At 39.0% G+C, this 26,287-nt stretch overlaps 1 protein-coding gene across 4 annotated transcripts in view; it reads right to left on the minus strand.

Moving 5' to 3' along the window:
- Positions 1-225: 225 nt before the first annotated feature.
- The window catches only part of DPY19L1 (dpy-19 like C-mannosyltransferase 1), a 145,287-nt gene continuing 119,225 nt past the window's right edge, over positions 226-26,287 (minus strand). For all 4 annotated transcript variants that reach the window (XM_032234962.1, XM_032234963.1, XM_032234961.1 and 1 more), the window contains 5 exons: positions 18,956-19,075; positions 13,167-13,341; positions 12,702-12,801; positions 6,621-6,746; positions 226-2,270 (listed from right to left, as the gene is read on the minus strand). In XM_032234962.1, the coding sequence (XP_032090853.1) occupies positions 2,114-2,270; positions 6,621-6,746; positions 12,702-12,801; positions 13,167-13,341; positions 18,956-19,075 (678 nt within the window). In that variant the 3' untranslated portion in view covers positions 226-2,113. The remainder of the gene's footprint in view (positions 2,271-6,620; positions 6,747-12,701; positions 12,802-13,166; positions 13,342-18,955; positions 19,076-26,287) is intronic.

The following is a 26,287-nucleotide window of genomic DNA, read 5'->3' on the forward strand; positions in this document are numbered from 1 at the left end:
GAATAAAGTGTGGCTAACAGTAAGTTTGTGTTGGCGTTACTTACCAGACCAGGGGGCGGGGTGTGTTTCAGAACAGTTACCAGTATTTTCGCCTTTTCTCTAATATGTAAGTACAATATATTTTAGTGAGCAACTTCAGATAAAAATAGATTAAAGTTGTTTTTCAATGATTTTCTGGAAAATAATATAATAGCTATTTGTGAAATACTTTTTACGTAAACACAATTATGAACAAAACTTTTATTTGAAAATGAACATCAACAATAGGCATAAAATCCATAAAAGTACAGTTGTTTCTATTCTACAATATAATCTAAGTACAAAATAATGACTCCAATTTCCTGCCTTTTGAATGGATCTTAGTTTACGCTTCAATCCTCAATAGAAAATAAATTTCTTTACATTTTGAATTGACCCTTTTGTACTTTGTCAGGGAAGGTGGCAACCGTTCTTAGTTAAACAACTTGTAAGATTTTTCAACAGTTTTAAACATACACAGAATGTATACAATCATGGTCTATAGTACCAAACAAAAAAATGAACTGCGACCAGGGTTTGGAGCTATGCATCGTCTTTACAGTTAATCAGAAATGACTACAATATTTTTGAAGTTTTAAAAGGGTTTTATAAAAATGAGCCTAAGAATTCGGTTTTAACTTACCTAACATTTGCTGCAGTATTGGAATTTATGTTGTATAAAGTAACTCTAAGGTGTATAATGGAATAACACAAAAGCATAATTGTTTTACACTGCATTTTACCAAGTGGTTACAATTTATTTCTTAGAGAATAAATGTTATTTCCTATTACATTAAATTTTCTACAAGGATTAATGATGATCCTTTATTGCATTAAGGCAAAATAGTACAATTTTCCTGGAAAATTTCTGTTTTTAAAAGATTAACACATGCAACAACTTTATTTTGTTCATCATAGCATGTCAATAGTAGAAAAATTCAGATAAATTTACATGAATTTCAGCAGTCCTATTTTAGTAACTATTGAAGAAGCATATATACTCTTTCTATATAGATTTGGGTGGTTTACTTTTCAACTATTTCTGCTACCAGTGAAAGTGTTTAAAAACATATTCAGAAAAGGATTCCTTGGACTATTGGATTCAAGACAATAAATAAGCCAAGAATAAATGGTGGATTCTAAATTTGGCTTGTTAAAAATAACAAACCAGGAATTCTGGTTTAGATGTAATATTCTACCAAAAGAAAAAAAAAAGAAAAGTAAGAAAAATGATAGGAATAATAAAGATTAATCACATACACTATAATGCTTTCTCAGCTTTGATAAACGAGAATGTAGAAGTCTTGTTATATATCATTTGGCTCAATGCAAATTTTAAGATACTCAGAATTTTAAAGCAGAACAAATAAGCAAGTTGTAATAAGTGAACTTTTTCAGTTTTAATAAACAGCAATTTATGCTAATATAGGATCATGGAAACCACCTTTTTTCACAAAACTATGCTTACTTGAAAAGGAGAAGCATGAAAAGAAAATTAAATTAGCAATATAATGATGACTATATGTGAGAAAACCTTAGGTTTTGTCAACTCTTATTTGTTCAGGGTTTAAAATTGCAGCACTCTTTCTAGGAATCATTACCTGCACAATTTCATTGAGTTTGGCATTATTTTCTATAAATATTTTTGCTCTCTTTCTTAGGATCAGTATTTATTAAGAGTTGAAATGCAATAAACATTTGCATAGGTAATTTTAAACAACTGTCCCAGGAGGAGACAAATTTGTGCCAAAATATACTTTAACTGTTCACATTTTAAAGAGTGATATTCCATATAGTATCTTAGAACACCTACAGATCCAAACTAAATTTATTTTCATTTTTTTTTTCAAATGAACATTACTTCTCAATAAATACAGTTGGACTCCTAAGAATCTCATCCAATGACTATCTTCAATTGCTTCAAAAAAAAACAAAACAAAAACGTGAGTGTTTAGTTCTCTGGAATGCAAGTCAAATCTAACAGTGCCTGTAATTAACATCAATTCTTTTTATTTTTAAATGGAATTCAAGTAGATTTTTTTTTTAAATGCTGGTTTGAAACATATACTGCCAAAAATGATACAGTACTGAAGAATCATTCTCTGGTAACTTCCAATATTTTGAATATATTATTGTTGAATACTGTCCTGAAGAATGGCCTGGAATCTTTGCACATGAGATTGCATAAAGGAATTTTCCCAGCATTGGTAAGATCTTCTATGTCCCAAATTTCTGGCATACTGCAACCAGGCCTAAAAATATAATAAATATTATGAGCAAACAAAAACACATATCTTGCAATAAAAGAATTATGTATTATTGTAATGCAGGTCAATAGAGCCACCTCAGGCTTCACATCTCAGTTATTAGAAGACTGGGCCTGAATTCACTCCCTTTTAGCCAGTGCCCATGCACTGTTTTATATATGTAGGCCCACACACATTTTAGACCTCTATATAACTTGTGTTCTAAATTACATGGAGTTTACATATAGAATGTTGTTCTCATTTCAGACTTTCTCCTCTTAATAAGTAGATACAATAAGAGAGATGCAATGTGAATATAGAAGCCCTGAATATGGCTTCTGAGACTGTAATGAACATTGTGGATAGACCACAGAAAAATGTATTCAGAAGTGAGCAAAAAACTTACCTTTTATAAGTCAGTTGTGTTAGATCTAAGTCATATATAATGATTCCCACAGTAGCTTCCCACTATGCCATAGGCCTCAGTGTTTAACAAAACCCTCCTGCATTATTTTCTAGAAGCTATTTTAGGTAGAGAAGGGGATTGATGGGAAGTTTTCTTTTTTATATTAAAATTCAAAAAGGTTACTAATGTAGAATTATTTTGCATTCCAGAATGCAACCAGAATGACAGTTCTGCTGAACTACAAGTAGATAGATAGAGAAATTGATTCATTATTTATTACCACATTTTATGACCAAGCTTAACAGTAGGTTACAAGAAAGTCAAGAACAATTACCCTATCAATTAAAATTGCAGCCAATCCAGTTCCACAAGGAAACATAGTAAAATTTTCTGAAATTTCATATTTTGAAAACCCCTTAGTGACCAAACTTATCTTAATATTTAAAATAAAAGCAGCACAGTAAAAGCATAAAATCACATTTTATTTCCCACAAGATTATAAAATTCTTTTAATTTAAATCATTGGTCTGAAGTGTATTTTAAACTACTGGAATAAGTTCTCTGAATTTTAATACATAACTAAGATAAAGATACATTATAAAAATAGCTCTCAAGTGGTTTAAAGCACCAGCATAGAAAGAGGAGACCATTGAACTATTGATGCAAAATAATGTTGCATGTATGGATTCAATATTCAGAATATCTTGTTTAAAATTAAGGAATAATAATTACAGTTGAAAAATTGACATTTAATAATAATCTACTTATGTTTATCTAATGAACAATTTGTGATTCAATATATAATTGTAAGTGGTGGCCAGATGCACAAAATCTTGTAACCAAACGACACATTATATGAAATAGAGGAAGGTTGTATGTGTTTTATGTTTTTTGTTCGCTTTTGTTTGTTTAAAATTAATATATGTATGTGTGTGTATGTACGTGCGTGCATGTGTGTGTATATATATGTATATATATACCGGGGATACTGGGGGTTGTAAAAATCTAATAGATACTTTTCACCCTGGCTTGGCTGATAACGGATAAGAGCCTGTGGCCTAATGGCTAAGATGTCTGCCTAGTATGTAATATAGCCCAGGTTCAAATCCCAGTAAGGGTATGGCTAGCTGATGAGAGCTAAATAGCTTGAAATAGATCTATACTAGTCTCCCTTTATTTATTTATCAGCACAAATACAACAAAATGTGTATATATATACATACATACATACATACATACATACATACATATATATATATATATATATATATATACATATATATATATATATATATGCACATATATATATACACACATATATACACACACATATATATACATATATACATATATACATATATACATATATATACATATATATACATATATATACATATATACACACACACACACAAACGTATATATACATACATACATACACACACACACACACACATATATATATATATATATATATATATATATATATATATATATATATACATACATACATACACACACACACACACATATATATATACATATATACATATATACATATATACATACATACATACATACATACATACATACATACATATATATAGGTCTCTAGTTATTCGGGTTTTCTCCCGCGTAAAATTGGAGATGTCTTGGCGATGTTTCGACGAAGTCTCATTCGTCATCTTCAGGCTACTTCACGCTTGGTGCTTCCAGGAGCAATGTGAGATCTCGGCTGTTTCTTCCTTTTAACTGCCAGTGGGGGTTTGAACTGATTGGGTAGGAGCTTGGCTGTGTCCTGATTGGGTGGAGGTGTGTCCTGATATTAGTGTCACAACCCCTGGTAAGCCCCAATTATGGGAGGAAGCTAAATGCTTCCAACATCTGTCAATCGGCTCGTCACAAGAGTCCATCACGACAGAAATCCAATATTTTTAGTGTTGCCTTTTGTTATATTTGTGTTTTTTATTTGTGCTGATAAATAAATAAAGGGAGACTAGTATAGATCTATTTCAAGCTATTTAGCTCTCATCAGCTAGCCACACCCTTACTGGGATTCGAACCTGTGCTGTATTGCATCTTAGGCAAACGTCTTAGCCATCAAGCCACAGGTCTCCTCCTTAACAGCTGAAGCCAGGGAAGAAGGTATATATTAGTGTCACAACCCCTGGTAAGCCCCAATTATGGGAGGAAGCTAAATGCTTCCAACATCTGTCAATCGGCACATCACAAGAGTCCATCACGACAGAAACAGCACAGGTTCGAATCCCGGTAAGGATGTGGCTAGCTGATGAGAGCTAAATAGCTTGAAATAGATCTATACTAGTCTCCCTTTATTTATTTATCAGCACAAATAAAAAACACAAATATAACAAAAGGCAACAGTAAAAATATTGGGTTTCTGTCGTGATGGACTCTTGTGACGAGCCGATTGACAGATGTTGGAACATAACATGTTTCGCTGAATGGCGGCCGAGCTCTAAAGTGTCGGCTTCCCTTCCGGGCCGGCCGGCATGGAAGGCAAGCCGGCACTTTAAAGGCATGCCGGCACTTTAGAGTGCTGGCAGGGCTTGGCCACCATTCAGCGAAACATGTTTTGCTGAATGGTGGCCGAGCTCTAAAGTGCCGGCTTGCCTTCTGGGCCGGCCGGCGCGGAAGGCAAGCCGGCACTTTAAAGGTATGCCGGCACTTTAGAGTGCCGGCAGGGCTCGGCCGCCATTCAGTGAAACATGTCCTGGTTTGTGGGCCGGGTGGCACGCTTGCACTTTAAAGTGCATGCCGCCCGGCCACAAACCAGGACATGTTTCGCTCTATGGCGCACCGAGGCGGCATGGCTTTAAAAAAAAAAAAAAAATAAAATAAAATAAAAAATAAAAAATAAAAAATAAAAAATGAAAAATAAAAATAGACGTGCCAACCCACGCGCAAGCAGAGGTGGCTAAAAAAAAAACCACACACACACACACGCACATACACATAATAAAAACAAATTACAATTTCTTACATTACAAATAAATTGAATTCCTCCCCCCTGCCCCCTCCCTCTGACCTACATACCTTCCAGCTGCGTCAAAAATGCTAGATTTGGTCTAGCCAGGGCTAGGCAGGCTAGGCTACTTGCTGCTGGATGACTCTGCTTAAATGTTTTAAAATGGGCTCTAAACAAAGTGCCCTCTGCAGGAGGAGGCGGGAGAATCACGTGCCTCATTTGCATACAGAATTTTTTGCTTTTTAACCCTTGGTTAAATCTTAAAAGATGAAAAATTCCTTATGCAAAGGACGCCCATAGTTCTCTAGCCTCCTCCTACTAATTGCACTAAGCAGACTCAGAGTCACTGTGACTTAGAGTTTGGGAGCAACTACCTTAGCCTTTTTATTTTAAAAATTGTTTCCTTTTCCTCAGGAGACTGGTGAGGCCCCGCCTCCTCTGCCTCTAGTGACTGCACGTCACTGATAATGAACATATCTAACATTTCTCCTCTCAATTCCTCCCCCATCCACCCCCAACACAATCCTGGGAATTGAGTTGATTGAGTGAGAGTAATTGGCTCAAAATCACCTAGTGGACTTTCATGCCTAAAGCCTAGGCATGCTTAAGTCATGGTCTCCTCTTTATATGTCCACTGGGTGACTTTGAGCCAATTACTCTCACTCAATCAACTCAATTCACAGGATTGTGTTGGGGGTGGGTGGGGGAGGAATTGAGAGGAGAAATGTTAGATATGTTCATCACCTCGAGTTATTACAATAATAATAAAACTGGGATATAAAATAAACAAACAGAATTCTAAAGTGATACAACTGTAAAGCACATCACGCAACCACATCATTTCATGAAATGGGTGATGTTAAAAGGAATCTCAAAACTTTCCTAATATGTGTTAGAGAGCAGCATTCTGCTTGTTGAACATTTGAGGGAAACAATTACAGTCTTATTACTGAATACTTACTTAGTTCGTCTCAGGCACCAAGAATCTTCTAAAATGTAGTAATTTACTCCCATCTTTAATAGTTCTCTTTTAACTTCTTTTGCAGGTTTTCGGCTATACATGGAATAAACGATTTTTGTTCTTGCCCTTTGCAGAAAAACAAAATATTACGATTGAAGAAGTGATAGAAGAGGTAGCCTAGATAATTTATTCTTGCATTCGTTTTTATAGAACAAAATGCCTTCTCATTTGTGTAAAACAAACCTAAATATCTATTAAATTATAAAGGAGATAAATAAAATTAATAATAGAGAAACTAAGAAATTAGGAAATATATTAGTGTATAATATTTTGCTAGAAAATCAGAAAATGGATACTGAACATAATAATTTAATAGTCTGTAAATGAAATTCTGCAAGTGGTCATATATGAATTAACATGTAAAGAGTTATGGATCTACCAAAGATCTTTTGAATGGTGAAATATAATCAATACATGCTGGGAGATATACCTGAGTTCAACCAGGTGGTATATGGAGCAGTTTCCATGGTTTAATGGCAAAACAAAAGGCTTAGGTTGAAGGCTTAGGCATCTCTGAAGTGATTAAGGAATGACAGTAATCCTTGGGCAAAAGATCATACAAGGCTGCAAATTGCATATCAGGTCTCCTTGAAAAATTTATTTTCATTAAAATGTATATGATTGCTTAATTCACAGTGACTCCAGGAAGATTACAGAAATAAAACCCCAAATACAAAACCCAATAAACCCTTACCCTACCCGACCCGCAACAATGAGCACAATAGGGGTAGGGGGACAATTTTGTGATGTTCCACTGGGTTGGAGATTGCACAGAAAAATACCTTCTTCTTGGTTCCACTAAATAGACCTCCTTAAGTGAGGGGACTTGTAACATACCTGCCTCTCCAATTTGGTGGGCAGGGTAGACAACTATATAATGAAGTTTTTAAGTTCACTGAAGTTTTGATGTTTCTTGCTGGAAATTGATTGCTACATAGTTGGGTTGTAGCTAGAAATGCAAGGCTAGTATATAATGGAAGACCAATATATGAAAAGCGCTTTCATAAGATATATGAGTCAGCTAATTACGACCTAAGTAAAACTGTTTCCATGAACATCAATGGACAACTAAAGAAAAGCTAAGGACCAACAAAAAATAGTGTAAGAGTATATTTTAAAAAATAAACTAGGACTAACTGCAATATGCAAACTGTGCGGAATTTGGTCCTAGTCATCTTTAAGTGAAGAAGAGTGGTCTAAAAAACTAGGTCTCAAAGAAGGTCTGTCACAAATCTTCTGAGACTGAAGTCCATGTCAAAAAAGAACCTACTGGAGACTGGTCAGGAAAGGTAGAATAAGCAAAATACAATTGGAAAAAGCATATGTGACAAAGGGCTTGATATTACCACGGATGACATTAGGTAGTTACCTCTTCATCTTTTCCCCGTCGAACAGTATTTAAAGGGCAAATACAAAAAATGGAAAGAGGGATACATAACTAAGGCTGATTATCAGCAGATATCCAGAATATGCAAAGATTAAGTCAAGAAAGCAAAGGCTCAGAATAAACTAAGGCTTGCTACAAAAGTCAAAGATAATAAAAAACATTTTTTCAACATATTAATAACAAGAAAAATATCAAGGAAACAGTAGGTCCACTAAAGAGAGAAGATGGCAAGGAGCTAACAGGCAGCAGGGAGAAAGAAGGGGCATTTTTACTCATTCTTTGCATCAGTCTTCATGCAAAAAGAAATTATAGCCCAACATACCAAAAAACCAACTGTAAAAGATGAACCAAAAATAAAAATTAAAATAAATAAGAAAATTTTCTTCTTCTTCTTCTTCTTCTTCTTCTTCTTCTTCTTCTTCTTCTTCTTCTTCTTCTTCTTCTTCTTCTTCTTCTTCTTCTTCTTCCTCCTCCTCCTCCTCCTCCTCCTCCTCCTCCTCCTCCTCCTCCTCTTCTTCCTCCTCCTCCTCTTCTGCCATATCCGTCATCGGATGTTGGCGATCATGTTGGCAATCCTATTTTTGTCAATAGTTGCATGAAAAAGTGCTGCTGAGTTTTGTCCAGTCCCTTAGGTTTTGAAGCCTTCGTAGTTTTGGGTATATCATGCTTCCAGAGGACCGGGACAGTCTTCGCACTCCTGCCCTATTTAAGGGGCGCCCGTGTTTGGGGCCATTGTTAGGTTTTGCCACATTATTTTCCTGGAAAATATATAGGGTAGTAGTCTTCCCTTTGCTTTCTACACTGCTGTGCACACACTATTCATCTATCTGATTTAGATGAATATAAATCACTGGGACTTGACAGATTATATCCCAGAGTTCTGAAGGAGCTGGCAGACGTTGTTTCAGAACCATTGTACCATATCTTTCAAAAATCCTGGAGCACAGGGGAAGTACCTGAAGATTGGAAAAGGGCTGATGTGGTTCCCATCTTCAAGAAAGGGGAAAAAACAGACTCAGGAAATATAGACCAATCAGTCTAACATCAATAACTGGGAAGATCCTGGAAAAGATAATAAAAAAACAGATCTGCGAACAACTAGAAGCAAATAAAGTTATAACTAGTAGTCAGCATAGGTTTTTTAAAAACAGATCATGCCAACCCAATTTTATTTCATTCTTTGATAAAGTCACTAAATTAGTAGACCAGCAAAATGCCTGTGAACATAGTATACTTAGATTTCAGTAAGGCATTTGACAAAGTAGACCACAATCTACTTCTGGTAAGCTAGAAAAATATGGAATAGACAATATAACCACCAGATGGATTTGTAGCTGGCTGACAAACCATACTCAACGAGTAGTCCTTAATGGTACTACATCCACATGGAGAGAAGTAAGCAGTGGGGTACCACAAGGCTCCATCTCAGGTCCAGTACTCTTCAATATCTTCATAAATAACTTAGATGAAGGAATAGAAGGGGAACTCATCAAATTTGCAGATGATATAAACTGGCAAGTATAGCCAATACCCCAGAAGACAAGCTCAGGATCTGAAAAGATCTTGACAAACTTGAACAATGGGCCCTATCCAACAAAATGAATTTTAATGTGTAGAAAAGCAAAGTATTATATTTAGGCAGGAAAAATCAAAGGTATAAATACAGATTAGACAAGACCGGGCTCAAACACAGTAACTGTGAGAGGGCCCTTGGAGTCCTAGTGGATAATCATTTGAATATGAGCCGGCAGTGTGCAGCAGCAGCCAAAAAAGCTAATACAATCCTGGTGTCTATAAACAGAGGGTGCAGAATCAAGATCATGTGAAGTACTAGTACCATTTTATAAAACCTTAGTAAGACCACATCTGGAATACTTCAACCAATTTTGGTCACCATATTACAAAAAAGATGTTTAGACTTTAGAAAAAATTCAAAGAACAACAACTAAGACGATCAAAGGCCTAGAGACTAAAGCATATGACGAACAGCTGGTTTTGGGTTTGGCTAATCTAAAGAAAAGAAGAATTAGGGGTGATAGGATAGCAGTATTCCAGGGGCTTGAGGGGCTGCCACAAAGCACAGAGGATCAAATTATTCTCCAAAGCACTGGAGGGCAGGACAAGAAACAATGGTTGGAAATTAATCAAAGAGAGAAACAACCTGGAATTAAGGAGAAACTTCCTAACAGTGAGGACAATTAACCAGTGAAACAGCTTGCCTGCAGAAATCGTGGGTGCTCTATCATTGGAGCTTTTTAAGAAGAGACTAGACAATCACTTGTCTGAAATGGCATAGGTTCTCCTGAGGGTTGGACTAGAACACCTCCAAGGTCTCTCTCCTATTCTAAGTTTAAGTGTTATTGCTATAATACTTTATTAAAAGTATTCATAAAATATTGATTGGATGAATTGCTATATAGGATTTGCTTTACACTATCACATTCTTTTGGACCCAGACAGTAGTACTTATTACATTTAAATGTATCTGTCTACTGAGGCAGGCTAGATTTAGCTTCAAACGGAAGGGAAGCATATCTTTTATGTCAAAATCAGTTGTTTGAAAAAAGCAATATAAAGCTGCTACAGTAGAACATATGTAGAAATGAATAGAACTTTTGTCCATTGTCCTTTTTTTTCCTACCAATTTTCAAATTTCTTTTGAACAAGGTGCTAATTAAATCATGGCAATCAAGACCAGGCAAAATTATCAGATGTAAACTAGATTTGTTAATATATTCATGGTGCACAATTGCTAAATTTAATTTGAACTGACCTTTATATTGGTTATATTAATTCTACTAATAATTTTAATTAAATACTAATATTCATTTTGTTAATAATTAATTGGTTTTACATACCTAGAGTTTAAGGTTTTATAATTTTAAAAGAATCTGTTTTTAGAGAAAAAAGAACTTTCTTATCTATACTTGCTGCTCATATGACCAGAAACATCACATAATGATGTTTATAATAATAAGCAGCAAATAAAAATAAAAAACCAATGGCAGTAAAGAGTTGTTTCCTGTAAATCAAAATTGAGAGTAACATTTATTTAAAGGAGAAGGGTAAAGAAAAGAAAATAATTTTATATGTTTTCCCCTTTAATAATGGATGTTCTTGCAAAGTCACAAATCTTGTGCTTTCCTGTCTTAAATAGAGTAATTCTTAGAGTTTGTTATCCTAAATGAAACCAAATATTTATCAATTCATTCAACTCTCCATGATAAAGTTTTATCTAAATCAGTCACTATTATTTTTTTAATTATCTGATTGCTGAAACAAACCATCTCTACAAGTGACATGGGACAGCATTCATTACAAAATATAAAAACAAATAAAATATTGAAATAATTAAAGCAGTACAAAATAAATATATACAACACCAAGCAAAACTATTACTATTGATAAAAATACATGCCCTTAACACATTTGAAATTCCAAGCCTGGGCCCATGACCAAGTCTTCATGAGCTTATGAAAGGCCAAGAGGTTGGAATCATTCTTCTATCTGGAGAAAATTCCAGAAGACAGGGGCTACAGCAGAGATGGCACATTTCCTGATTCCCAAACCCAACATTCCTTGATAGGATCCACACAACACGCCCAACATGCCTGACCAAATTGGGCTAGTAGAAATAACTGGAAGAAGATGGTCCCTTAGTATCCTTAATGTTTATGTTATGTTAATGTATGTTTATCCATCTATTTGAAACAAATGAATAACAATACATAATCCTACTTACTATAATGTTTTAGTAAATTAATGCATTTACTTGAAATTGGCTAACTGATTTGACGCAAATTCCCTATTTAAACCTTATAGCAGCAGTAGCAGTTACTTATATATCGCTTCATAGGGCTTTCAGCCCTCTCTAAGCGGTTTACAGAGTCAGCATATCGCCCCCACAGTCTGGGTCCTCATTTCACCCACCTCGGAAGGATGGAAGGCTGAGTCAACCTTGAGCCGGTGAGATTTGAACCGCTGAACTGCTGATAACAGTCAGCTGAAGTGGCCTGCAGTACTGCACCCTAACCACTGCGTCACCTCGGCTCTTCATTCTAAATAATCCTTCATTCCAAATAAATAAACCTTCATTCCAAATAATCAAAATTAAAATAAATATCTAAGGGAGAGGTTGTTCATTCATAAAATTACTCTTACAGTAGTCTGAGTATTACTTTTCACAAAACACTTTTATCTTTTTCTAAAAGATAAAATGATGAAGTTGCTGCCTATAATAAATGCATTCTAAAATATCATCTTCTACTTATTATATTTCCTTCCACCATATTTAAAGGAAAATATTAATTGTACCTGTTTTCTTTTAAATTCTACTACAAATTAAAATATTTTAAAATATTACAAATAGAAGGAGACAGGAGATTGGTAAGTACCAAGAATTATTCATGGGCATATTGGTATCCTACAACTAACAGCAGTAATATGTTTTATTATGAACATAACTTTTTCTCTCCTTGTTCTTATACCTTCATATTAATAGTTACAATTAGTTTAGTTTAGTTTAGTGTAGAAATTTCCTATACTGCATCAATCACAACAAACCTTAAAATATGTAAATATTTATATAATTTATATAAAAATCTATAATATTTATAAAATATATAAAGCCTTACCGTAAACCTGCATCCTCATAATGGGGATGATTCACAATAGGTCGTTGTGCAGATAGTTTTACGCTTGCCATTGTAGGCATTGCACCGGCAAAAACAGCATCTGAAATAACAGGATATCTAAAAATGCAGGAATAATTGGAAAAAGAACTAGAAACTACCATACATTTTTAGGTTGTAAAATTGATTAAAAATCTTATTTTCCCTCCAAACCACAAAAATTAAAAAAAAAATAAACATAATATTATAAAGGTTTTCTTTCTATTTAAAACATGCTATTCCATTCAAAATGAATTTTTAATTCCACAAAATAGTATTTATAAAGACAGTTTTTTCTTAAACTGTATCATTTACATGGCAGTCACAAGAAATCAAGGCATCAGGAAAAGCTGTTCAGTGTTAAAAGTGCTAAGCCTTTTACATACTACATTGCATGGAATAAGATGAGTTGTTCTACTCTGATTTTACCTGGTTTAGTATTTGCTTTTATCCACAACAGTAATTCTTCCTGGGGCAAATTGCTAAATTCTCCCACAATACTCCATTCTTTTTGAAGATTTGCTATTCCCTCAAATGCCATCATTGCCAAAATTGCAAGAACAAGTGTTCCAGGTTGGATTTTGTGAAAAATCCATCCAAACAACTGTGAAAAGAAATGGTTAAGCACTTAATCAAGGTGATTATTAATTTCAGTTTTAAGTTTTAAAATTACATCAAGCTATTTTAAAACACAGTTCATGCTGATTTAATCATTAAAGTTAATCTCAGTAATTATAAATATTCACATCATTATGACTACTTAATTTTATATTGATTTTAAAAGACTTGAAAACTGTTATTAATGCTAATAGAAGAGTGTGTTTCAAAAGTGCTTTTTCAAATGGCAACTGGACTGACTTTATTTTTTCTTGAAGGAAAAACAAAGTTCAATTGCCTTTAAAAAAAACACTTTTGAGACAGCCATGACCTGGATGACTAAGAATCTCTATAGACAAATAGAAGAGAATATAATAACTCAAAATTGAACTGTGTATAGGGTAACCAGACGTCCCGCATTTGGCAGGACAGGCACACCTTCTCATAATTTTTCCCGCGTCCCAGGCCATTCCCAAAAGATCCCGCTTAATTTTGGCGCCTTCTTCGACTCGCTCCCCTGCCCATCCGCTGCCGCTGGCATGGGTGGGGTAGCGTAGCGAGTGAGCGGGCAGATGGGCGGGGGAGCGAGCTCGCCTTTCCAGCCCCACTTCTGGACAAGCCGTGGGAAAGCCTCTGCAAAAAGAGCCACCTGAGGCCGCCGCTTCTTCTCTGAACTCAGAGTAAGTGACGGGCGGGGCGAGTGAGCGGGAGGATGGTGGTGGGATCGCCGCCCGAGGCACTGCAGCTGACTCGCCCCGGGCCAGGCGGTCTGGGAGGCTTTGGGTGTCCGGGTGGGAAGAGCGCAGAGGAAGGCAGAGCGGCGCTCGACGCGACTCTGCTACTTCTGCTGGAGGAGCCCCTAGATAGGGAAGGCAGGTGGCATGGTGGAGCAAGGGAGCGCAAGCGGCGGATCCTGGGCTCATATGCAGATGGAGCTCTCCAGGAACAGGAGCGCTGGAAAAGTGCTCTGCTCATGCACCCATGGGGACGGAGTACGCTCGCTCGCTCCAGCCCTGCATGCCGGCACGCTAAACTACCAGCATGACTTTGAAGTGCTGGCTTGCCTTCCACGTCGGCCCGCGCAGAAGGCAAGCCAGCCCTTCAAAGTCATGCTGGCAGTTTAGAACTCGGCCGCCATTCAGCGAAACATGTTTCGCTGAATGGCGGCCGAGGGGCACGGTAAAGTGCTGGCATGACTTTGAAGGGCTGGCTTGCCTTCCACGTCGGCCCGCGCGGAAGGCGAGCCAGCCCTTCAAAGTCATGCTGGCAGTTTAGAACTCGGCCACCATTCAGCAAAACATGTTTCGCTGAATGGCGGCCGAGGGGCACGCTAAAGTGCCGGCATGTCTATGAAGGGCTGGCTTGCCTTCCACGTCGGCCCGCACAGAAGGCAAGCCAGCCCTTCAAAGTCATGCTGGCAGTTTAGAACTCGGCGGCCATTCAGCGAAACATGTTTCGCTGAATGGTGACCGAGGGGCACGCTAAAGTGCCGGCATGTCTTTGAAGGACTGGCTTGCCTTCCACGTCGGCTTGCGCAGAAGGCAAGCCAGCCCTTCAAAGTCATGCCAGCAGTTTAGAACTCGGCCACCATTCAGCAAAACATGTTTCGCTAAATGGCGGCCGAGGGGCACGCTAAAGTGCCGGCATGACTTTGAAGGGCTGGCTTGCTTGCCTTCCACATCGGCCCGCGCGGAAGGCAAGCCGGCACTTCAAAGTCATGCCGGCAGTTTAGCGTGCCCCTCGGCCGCCTTTCAGCGAAACATGTGTTGCTGAAGGGCGGCCGAGCCCTGCCGGCAGCCTTCCAGGCTGGCCGGCCATTCAGCGCTCGCACCCAGCGCCCACAGGACAGCGCTGGGGAGGAGAGGAACTGCGCGGGTCCCACCGCTCATGGTATGGGTGAGGGTTGGCCGGCTGGGAGTGGGGGTGGCTGCTGCCGAGGCTTCCAGCCTTGCAATCCTTGGTGGGGAAGACGAAGGTTCGCTCCGGAGCTGCGGAAGACCGTTGCTGCACCGGGAGGCCTCCACCCCGGGGATCCCCCGCTCCACCCATTCGGACTACTCCCAAACCCAAAGCAGCCTGGGCGCAGGGGTGCAGGCCAGGGAAGACGGGGTTTGGGGGCTCGGAGGCGGAAGGGGCGATCTCCCCCTCCATTCGTCTGTCCCGTTGAAGAGCTCCTCCAGGGGGAGGGGGAGGCGGCGAGTGCGCTGATCCCCGTTTGCAAGACCAGCCCTCCACCTTCTTGTCCCGTTGGGAAGGGGGTAGGTGGGAGACAAGAAGGGGGCAGGGTGGCCTCGCTGCTTGCATTTCCCCTGTTCTCCCCTCCCAATATAGGTGCAGAGAAAGAGCCAGTCTTCAGAAAGGAAAGGATATTTTTAATAATTTTCTTTGTCTGAATATGATTTCCCATTGAGGAAAAGGGGAGTTTTAATTCCCCACCAGTAAAAAAAACCGTTTAGTCTTTGAAGGGCCCTTGTGTGATATCTGCCTAGGATCCCACCTCACACACCTCCTCTTTCAGAAAGAGCTTGGTGCACCTAGGATCCCACCTCACACACCTCCTCTTTCAGAAAGAGCTTGGTGCATCTAGGATCCCACCTCACACACCTCCTCTTTCAGAAAGAGCTTGGTGCACCTAGGATCCCACCTCACACACCTCCTCTTTCAGAAAGAGATTGGTGCACCTAGGATCCCCCACCTCACACACCTCCTCTTTCAGAAAGAGATTGGTGCACCTAGGATCCCACCTCACACACCTCCTCTTTCAGAAAGAGCTTGGTGCACCTAGGATCCCACCTCACACACCTCCTCTTTCAGAAAGAGCTTGGTGCACCTAGGATCCCACCTCACACACCTCCTCTTTCAGAAAGAGCTTGGTGCACCTAGGATCCCCCACCTCACACACCTCCTCTTTCAGAGAGCTTGGTGCACCTAGGATCCCCCACCTCACACACCTCCTCTTTCAGAAAGAGCTTGGTGCACCTAGGATCCCACCTCACACACCTCCTCTTTCAGAAAGAGCTTGGTGCACCTAGGATCCCTCACCTCACACACCTCCACCCAGCTTGGGAAATGGTGGGATCTCCTGCTTTCTGAGCTTGGTGCAGCAAGGATCCCACTATCCTACTATTTTATTTTTCTTTATGTACACTGAGAGCATATTTACCAAAGACAAATTCCTTGTGTGTCCAATCACACTTGGCTAATAAACTATTCTATTCTACTTTACTCTACTCTACTCATTTCTATTTCAATTCTAACAAGGAGTTTAGCTTCTCTCTCTTGAAAATGTAAGCTAGCATAAGGCATTATAATGCAAGCTAGCCTTAACTTTCAAACAGTTCATTTAGTGACCAAAGTTACAATGGCAATGAAAAAAGTGACTGATGACCATTTTTCACACTTAGCGACCATTTTCACACTTAGCGACCGTTGCAGTATCCTCATGGTCACGTGATCAAAATTTTGATGTTTGGTATTTATGATGGTTTCAGTGTCCTGGGGTCATGTAATCGCCTTTTGTGACCTTTTGACAAAATATAAAAATTTTAATCAAGCCCCCCCGGTCAATGGTATCCCTCTTTACCAATCTGAAAATCTGGTCACTTTAACTGTGTAATCCTTGGTTCTCTCTGAACCTGGTTATTTGCTTGAAGACATTTCATTAGTCAATTATGTAATATCCTGATGATATTACCTAGTCAGTAATAAAACATCTACAAGCAAGCAATCAAGCTCAGAAAATATCAAGGACTTCTTTCATTCAAAGATGGGGTAAATAAAACAATAGTATCAGTAATGAAATATGCCAAACTTTAAGTCACAATAACAAGGAGCAAAATATTACTTTCAGGTCCATATTTTAAAAAGTATTATTTATTTTCAAAATTCACGGCTACCAATTTAAGCAGCTTTTAAAGTGGACTGAACAAAATCACACAGAAAAGGCCTAATTATGTCTATCAATTCTGATAGCCAAATTCTCTTGAAAATCAAAGGTATCATTAAGGAACAATAATGAAAAGGAATCATCTTATGTTCCATTTATGTATTTCTTGATATATCTGGTTGATAGTTGTATGAAAAGTCACTTTCACAAAATCAGACAAACAATAGAATAGAAATATAGAGCTGGAAGGGACCTTGGAGGTCTTCTAGTCCAACCCCTTGCTCAGGCAGAAAACCCTATACCATTTCAGACAAATGGTTGTCCAATCTCTTCCAGTGTATGTTTTGAACGAATAATTTAAGTATTAGTTTTATGTTATCCATAATCTTTGATGGAATGCAAGAATGATACATTACTTATGCCTCACTCCTTTATTAGAATCTACTGAAACAGGAGGAAAGAAAACAGATTCAGATGTATTTTACTGCTTTAAAAAAAACATTTTTTCCAACTGTTCATCTATCTTTTTCAGATTTATATCTATCCTGCAATATATTCCCTATTCATTTTTATTCAAATTGACCAATCCCTTCAACATTTATAATCCTTTCAATCACTTATTTTCAATCTCCTTATTTCCTCCAAAACAATCCTGTATTCCTTCTATTGTTTGCCTTGCAATAAATGAGTTTTCTTTATCACTTGAGCAAGTTTGAGATGTTTCTTGACAGTGTTGCATATGTAGGAGGACATATGCATGATATATTACATGATATATTCCACAATGCATATTAGTGATGATACACATACTTTATGCCACACAAATAGAAGCTTTATGTCAAGCTTTGCATAACATTTAATTACCCAAGCATTTAACTAGCACTTTTACCTCTTTATTAGAATCCCTACGTGTGGGTTGAAAATAATTTATGTTTCTTAAAACTGGAAAGAAACTTATTATTATCATGCACAATATAGAAAAAATGATACTATATATTTCAAATATAATATATTGATATAATTCTATCCATGATTCTATACATTCATATATAACAACTTTTCAATCAGCAGTTACTTCATTTAACAACCATTACAAATACAACAAATTTAAAAACATTTTCTGATCAATGTGCAAAATTAAAAACAAATTTTATGTGCCTCACAACAATGTAAATTGGGGTAAAAATAAGGCTGGTATTGCGGCATGAGAGAATTTTTGCAGTTTCTCTCTCTCTCTTTCTGTCAAATTGTTCACTTAGCAAACATTTCACTTCTGATTTAGGGAATAAATTGTGTTTCCAAAGTAAGAGACGGTGTACTCTATTACAAAGACAATTTAAACTATTAAAAAAATTGCATAGATGTAGTTCCTGACTTACATCTACAACTGAGCCCAAACTTAAATCATGTCAGTAGTAAGTGGGTTATCATGTGATTGGCCTGATTTTATGATTTATTTTGTGGTGCTCATTAAGTGAGCAAGTGAGAAGTAAACATCAATTTTTAGCAAAAATGTAAATTATAATTACATCATCAAGAGTGTTGCAATGATTGTAAATATTTGCTGGTTGCTGAGCATCTCAAATGCAGTCACATCATGGAAGGCTGCCACTGGAATTTCAAATCATTTGAAAAGTGCCCTTTTAAGCTCTGTTAAGGAATACGTGTATATCACTTCATAAAATATGTTATGTCACTATACTAATAATAGTATGACAATGAAACAATAATTTACCTGTTTTGAGCATATCAAGGATGCCATAATGCACATATGTGGAGTCAGGAACAACTTTAGTCTCATTATTAAAATGGCAAGTATAGTAAAAAAAATTAGTTGCAATGCATGGTATACAATCTGCAAATAAAGGACAGCATAAGAAAATACAATTGTTTTTAAATGTGGCATATGGTACATAAGCATTAAGTAACATCTAATTTTTACTGAATCCTATTCTCCTGGGCATAATTTTTAAAATGTAAACTATTTGAAGTTTTAACTAAAATTATGCATTTTAGAAAAAAACAGCAACAGGACTTCCAGAAAGATAGCCAACTAAAATACACGCCTGGGGAGAGATCTGTGAAGGATTTTTTCCTAGGGTGCAGCTCTTCAGCCTTTAACTAAAGGGACTGACATTCCTTCAATTTTTATGACTGAGATAAATAAAATTTGGTTATTTGTGTAAAAAAGGAATGAACTGACAGACTCCATTTTGAATAGACTCCATTTTACATTTTAATTAAAAGCTACAGCTAAATATTATTCAAGCATTTTTATTATTTATCTTAGCATTTTTATTTAGCTAGAGACAACATTTCAAAGGTCACTATGACTTTTATAACACTTAGCAAAACTATTAGGGCCATTCCAGCTTTCCAGCTAGGGAAGCTGAGCTAAGGAGAACTTGGATGAACCAGAGGATACTGGCGTCAGATTCGTTCTCAAGAGGCTGATATGGGTTGATTGATTGTCTTGTTATGTCATGTAATGGGAACTGAAATTATGTCATGTAACAGGAACTGAAATTATGGGGACTTTCTATTAAGTGAATGTTTTCAGGAAATAAAAGGTGGAATAATAGCCAAGTACAATTATATAAACGTATTATGAAACACCTTTATGTAACCGATGAGATCCACAAATAATGTATTTATCATTCTCTTTCTCTTCCTGATTGAGAATCCTCTTGTGCAAGAGCCAAATAAATGCTTTTTGTTGCTCAGTCACTTGACGGTTTCTTTAATATATAGAAAATATACAGAATATATATTTTTCTGACAAGTGATGCATTGGCCAGGAAGAGAGCAGATGTCTCCATCTGGGAAGGGTCTTTGCCAGCTGGGGGTACCACGCATTATTTTGCAGCGATCCGGAGGAGTGAAGAGGCTTTCCAGAAGGACCGCTCTTGCCAATTTGAACAGAGGAGACCTGGATAACAAAACGTAGTAGAACCCAAGCAGGCCTGGTGCACCAGATCAGGTAGGTATGGATTAAACTATACATAGAACAAATTGGCAAAATTCCTGTTTGAAAGTGTTGAGTGTGTGTTTTCTGAATGATTGAAGCTTTCTTCTGCAGTTCAGTTAAATGATTTTAGCTGGAAAGCAAGAGGTTAAGCCGTTGAGTGAGTTCATAACTGTTGCAGGAAGGAAACAGATTTTAGCTGAACAGTTTGACGCTACGGGTAACCCAGGGAGCAATCCTGGGTTAAAAAGTTGTTTTCTAAAGCTCCTAAAGAAGATAGGGAGATACCCTCTATTCCTCCTTTTTCTCCTCTGGGAGATGTAATAGCTCAGTGGAATGAGGAATGGCTTAGCCCATTTATGGCCAAACTGGATAAAATAACAATGATTAAGAATTGCACACATGTCTGGCTGAAATATATTATGATAAAACCAAATTATAGATGGAGTAAATTTGGAGAGGCAGAGACTTATTGGATAAATACTTTAAAAAGAATTCTAGAGAAAAAGAAGTTAACAACTCAGCTGTTGTATGTTGAACCATGGTTCCATGTACAGTGGTTTGATCCTTTCCCACCAGGTAGTAAAGAAAAAAAATGGCATCCTTTAGAATACGCCACCTGTTCTCGTCCACCCCCATAAAACCCAAATGGGGCAGAGGGCAGGAGCCAGGGCAGAAGATGCTGCTGAGGACGGCATAAGTGACAGTGAAGTGTCTTCCACACGTTTAATCAGAAATTTAAAAAAAGTGGATGGTTTTAAATGCTAGAAGTTATGACCTGACCACTAGGGACAATAATAGACAATAACATGCTCCCCTTAAGGGAGGAGTGCCTGTAACAACGTTTGTAAATGTGCCCCTTACCTTTCCCGATTTAAGGGGTTATAAAGCACATATGCCATCTCTGCAATCAGATCCTATAGCCTTAGCTGAATCTTTGGAGTTGTTTCTGGGATCAAACATTTATACATTTACTGAGATACAGCATATTCTGGGGTATTTATTTACTCCAGAGGAAAGGATACAGATTAGAACAGCAGCCATAGCTTATTGGGATAAAACACAGGAGGGGGTGAACAACCCAGTAGCTGGAATAGCTAAGTTTCCTTTAGTTGACCCTGGTTGGGATAACAATAACTTTGCTGATAGGGAACAGATGATGGAACAAAAGGGAATCGTTCTTCATGGGGTGAGAACTGCAAAACCACAAGGGAATAATTTAGTTAACGCCTTTGAATTGGGGTAGTTAAAAGATGAGACTCCTTCAGTGTTCCTAGGGAGAATTAAGGAGAGTTTAAATAAGTACTCTGGTCTCTCTCCTGAAACACCAGCATATGAAGCCTTGATGAAAGTTCAATTTGTCACCAGGACTTGGCCAGATATCCAAAGGAAAATACAAAAACTGGACAACTGGGAAAGCACTGACATTGGGACTTCGTTGAAGGAAGCCCAGAAGGTCTATGTGAATTGAGACGAAGCAAAAACCAGGCAGAAAGCCAGATGATGGTGTCTGTTATTAAAGCTGCAAATCAGACAAGAAGGGGTTTTTTGACAAAGGAATGGGAAATAGCCAGAAAATGTCAGAAATTAGTGGAGACAACAGCCAGGTCTGAGCAGGGGATTTCTTCAGTGGAAGAAACCAGGTAATGGTTTAACCAGGAATGGAAACAAGAGTGTGAAGAAACGTTTTTTCTGTGGAAAGGAGGGACACTTTGTGAGAAACTGTCCGGAGAAAGGGAAAAATCAGTGGAGAGAACAATCCCTATACATGCTGATAGGAGACAATGAAGATTAGGGGTGTCAGGGGCTATTGATTTCAGAGTCCCATCGAGCCCTTGATAAATTTATTTGTGGGGCCAGAAGAAGAGGAGTATGCATTTTTGATAGACACAGGAGCGACTCGGACTTCAATATGTAAACTTCCAAAAGGTATTGAAACATCTGGGGAAACATTAAGGATAAGGGGAATGAAAGGAGAATCATTTAATGTGTGCCATTATTGAAAAATGTAGTTTTTAAAAGTGGTAATTGTAAAATTAATTTGGATGCAATATTAGTACCAGAAGCTGGGATGAATTTATTAGAAAGGGATGCTTTAGCCTTATTAGGATGTGAACTTAAATTTGCAAATAACTCTCATGAAGTTAATATCTTAATGAGAAACAAGAGAAAAAATAGAACCCTTAGTTTGGGAGGCAACAGGAAATAGGGGTATTTTGGATATTTCTCCTTTGAAAGTTACTTTGAAAGGAGTTGAACCACTAAAATTAAAGCAATACCCAATACCAGTGGAGGTAAAAAGGGAATTGAAAAAGTGATAGAGACATTATTAAAAGATGGGTTAATAGAACCTGCAATGTCTCAATATAATACACTTATATTACCTGTTAAGAAACCTGATGGATCAATTAGAATATGCCATGATCAGGTCCATAAATACAATAGTTGCTGGTCATTATTCTATAGTATCAAATTCTTCTAAGTCGCATACTACATAGTCATAAATATTTTAATGTTATAGATTTGAAAGATGCTTTTTGGACTTGCCCATTGACAGAGGAATCAAGGGATATTTTTGAATGGTCTGACCGTGATACAAATCGTAATCAGCAGTATCAATGGTGTGTTCTACCGCAGGGATTTTCGGAAAGTCTGAATCTATTTGGACAAATGTTGGAACAGGTGTTGGAGAAGTTTAAACCGCTCAGAGATATTCAGTTGTTACAGTATGTAAATGATTTGTTGTTGTCTGGAGAAAAGAAAGCAGAGGTTGAAGAAAGTACAAATGATTTGTTGAATTTTCTAGGTAGTCAAGGGTTGAGAGGGTCAAAGAAGAAATTACAATATGTAGAAACTGAAGTTAAGTATTTGGGTCACTTAGTCAGGGGAAAAAGAAAATAAATCCAGAATGGATAGAAGGGATAGTTACTCAACCCTCACTAAGAATAAGAAGGAAGTGAGGAAGTTGTTAGGTTTGGTAAGATATTGTAGGTTGTGGATAGATGGTTACACAGATAAGGTATCTGTATGATAAGTTATTGTATTAAGAGCCTTGGAATGTTGTTTGGAAGCAGGGAGATAGAGAAAGATTTAAAGGTTTGAAGCAAACAATGATCAAGCTCCTGCTTTGAGCTTGCCAGATTTAGAAAAGCCATTCCATTTGTTTGTAGCAGTGGAGGATGGAATTGCTAAGGGTGTATTAGCTCAGGCCTGGGCTGGGAAGAAGAAACCTGTGGTGTTCTTGTCAAAATTAATGGATTTGGTAGTGAGAGGTTGGCCTGTGTGCGTACAGGCTGTAGCAGCTACGGTGATTCTGGTAAAGTAGGAAATTAACCTTTGGATGGACGTTGATTCTGAGTAGTCCTTATCAAGTGAGGAAGATCCTGATGCAGAAAGCTCAGAGATGGATTACTAACTCTAGACTTTTAAATTATGAAATCATTTTGATGTCTCAAGAGAATCTAATACTTTCTACTGATAGTAATTTAAATCTGGCTAAGTTCCTATCGGGGTGGGGGTGAGGAGAAAGAATGGGACAGACTTGTGCATGATGGCGTGCAAACCATTGATTTACAAACTAAAGTAAGAGAGGATTTGGAAGACTGTCCTTTAGAGGGCGGTATTAACCTATTTATTGATGGAACTTCTCGGGTTGTAAATGGGAAAAGAATGAATGGATATACGGTGGTTAATGGGGACAATGCTGAAGTTTTGGAAGTGGGGAGACTGCCATCTACTTGGTCAGCTCAAACGTGTGAAGTGTATGCTTTATTACAAGTTTTAACATTGTTAGACAATGAAGTGGGGAACATTTATAAAGATTAGGTTTAGGTTTATTTGGCTTGTATGCCGCCCTACTCCCGAGAGACTCAGGCCGGCTAACAATAAGAAAGGGAAGGGAGTACAAAAATAAAAACAACAATTAAAAATTCAGCAACAGTCATAACATTGGATGGGCCTGGATAATTCAACAGCCCCAGGCCTGCCGGAACAGCCAGGCCTTAGTTGCTTTGCGGAAGGCCGGAAGGGTAGTAAGGGTCCGGATCTCAACGGGGAAATCGTTCCATAGGGCTGGAGCAGCCACAGAGAAGGCCCTCCCCCGGGGAGTCACCAGCCGACATTGGCCGGCAGATGGAATCCGGAGGAGGCCTAGTCTGTGGGATCTAATAGGTCTTTGGGAGGTGACTGGCAGGAGGCAGTCTCTCAGGTAACCAGGTCCGATACCATGTAGGGCTTTAAAAGTAACGACTAGCACCTTGAAGCGTGTCCAGAGACCAATGGGAAGCCAGTGCAGCTCGCGGAAGATAGGTGTAACATGGGTGTACCGAGGTGCACCCACAATGGCTCGCGCAGCTGCATTCTGGACTAGCTGAAGTCTTCGAACACTCTTCAAGGGCAGCCCCATGTAGAGCGCATTACAGTAATCCAGTCTTGAGGTGACGAGGGCATGAGTGACCATCTGAAGGGCCTCCCGGTCCAGATAGGGTCGCAACTGGTGCACCAGGTGCACCTGGGCAAAGGCCCCCCTGGTCACAGCCGACAGATGATGTTCTAGAGTCAGCTGTGGATCCAGGAGGACTCCCAAATTGCGAGCCCTCTCTGAGGGGCGTATAATTTCACCCCCCAGGCTCAGAGATGGAATAGCTGGACCATCCTTGGGAGGGAGCATCAATAGCCACTCGGTCTTGTCGGGATTGAGCACAAGCTTGTTCATTCCCATCCAGACCCTGACAGCCTCCAGGCACTGGCACATCACTTCTACCACTTCACTGAGTTGGCACGGGGCGGACAGATACAGCTGTGTATCGTCCGCATATTGATGATATTTAATCCCGTGCCGGCGTATGATCTCACCCAGCAGCTTCATGTAGATGTTAAATAGGAGGGGGGACAGGACCGAACCCTGCGGCACCCCGTAATTGAGGGGCCTAGGGGTCGATCTCTGCCCTCCGACCGACACCCACTGTGACCTGTCCAAGAGGTAGGAGGAGAACCACCGAAAAACGGTGCCTCCCACTCCCACCTCCCGCAACCGTCGCAGAAGGATACCATGGTAGATGGTATCGAAGGCCGCTGAGAGGTCAAGAAGCACAAGGATAGAGGAGTGACCCCTATCCCTGGCTCGCCAGAGATCATCCATCAGCGCGACCAAAGCAGTTTCCATGCTGTAACCAGGCCTGAAACCGGACTGAAAGGAATCCAGATAATCAGTTTCATCCAAGGACCGTCAGAGTTGAAAGGCCACCACTTTCTCAACAACCTTCCCTACAAAGGGGAGGTTGGAGACTGGACGATAGTTACTCAAAATGGCTGGATTCAGGAGGGGTCTCACCACCGCATCCTTTAGGAAGTGCAGGAAGGACCCGTCCCGGAGAGAGGTGTTAACTATCGTCTGGATCAGCCACGTGTCACCTCCCTGCTGGTCGAGGCCAGCCAGGAGGGACATGGGTCCAGTATACAGGTGGAGGCACTCATCGCTCCCATGGCCTTGTCCACTTCCTCAGGAGCGAGAAGTTGAAACTCGCTCCATAAAATTCTCTCAAGACCTTCCCCCGGTACCTCGGCTGGTACCGTGCAATTGGAGTCCAGATCTGTCCGAATCCGAGTGACTTTATCCGTTAGAAACTGAACAAATTCCTCAGCTCTACCTTGTAAAGGGTTGTCCGCATCCCTCCCTTTCAAAAGGAAGCGGGCTATTCTAAACAAGGCGACTGGGCGCGATTCAGTGGATGCAATAAGAGCGGCAAAATGTGCACATTTCACCGCCCGTATTGCCACGAGATAGGTCCTGATAAAGGCTCTCATCAGTGCTCGGTCTGACTCGGAGTTACTGGCCCTCCAGTGGCGCTCTAGGCATCTCTTTTGGCGCTTCATCTCGCGGAGTTCCTTGGTGAACCAAGGAGCTCTCCTGGATCCACTACCTCGGAGAGGCCGTAAAGGTGCAATCCAGTTTAGGGCCCCCGCCGCTGTATTCCAAGCAGCGACTAAGGACTCCACTGGATTGTGGACGAGAGCGTCAGGTATTTCTCCAAGCGCCATCTGAAATCCCATAGGGCCCATCAGGCGTCTGGGGCGGAACCACTTAGTCGGTTCCTTCTCCCT

This window comes from Thamnophis elegans, chromosome Z, assembly GCF_009769535.1.
Source record: "Thamnophis elegans isolate rThaEle1 chromosome Z, rThaEle1.pri, whole genome shotgun sequence".
NCBI classification, from domain to species: Eukaryota; Metazoa; Chordata; class Lepidosauria; order Squamata; family Colubridae; genus Thamnophis; species Thamnophis elegans.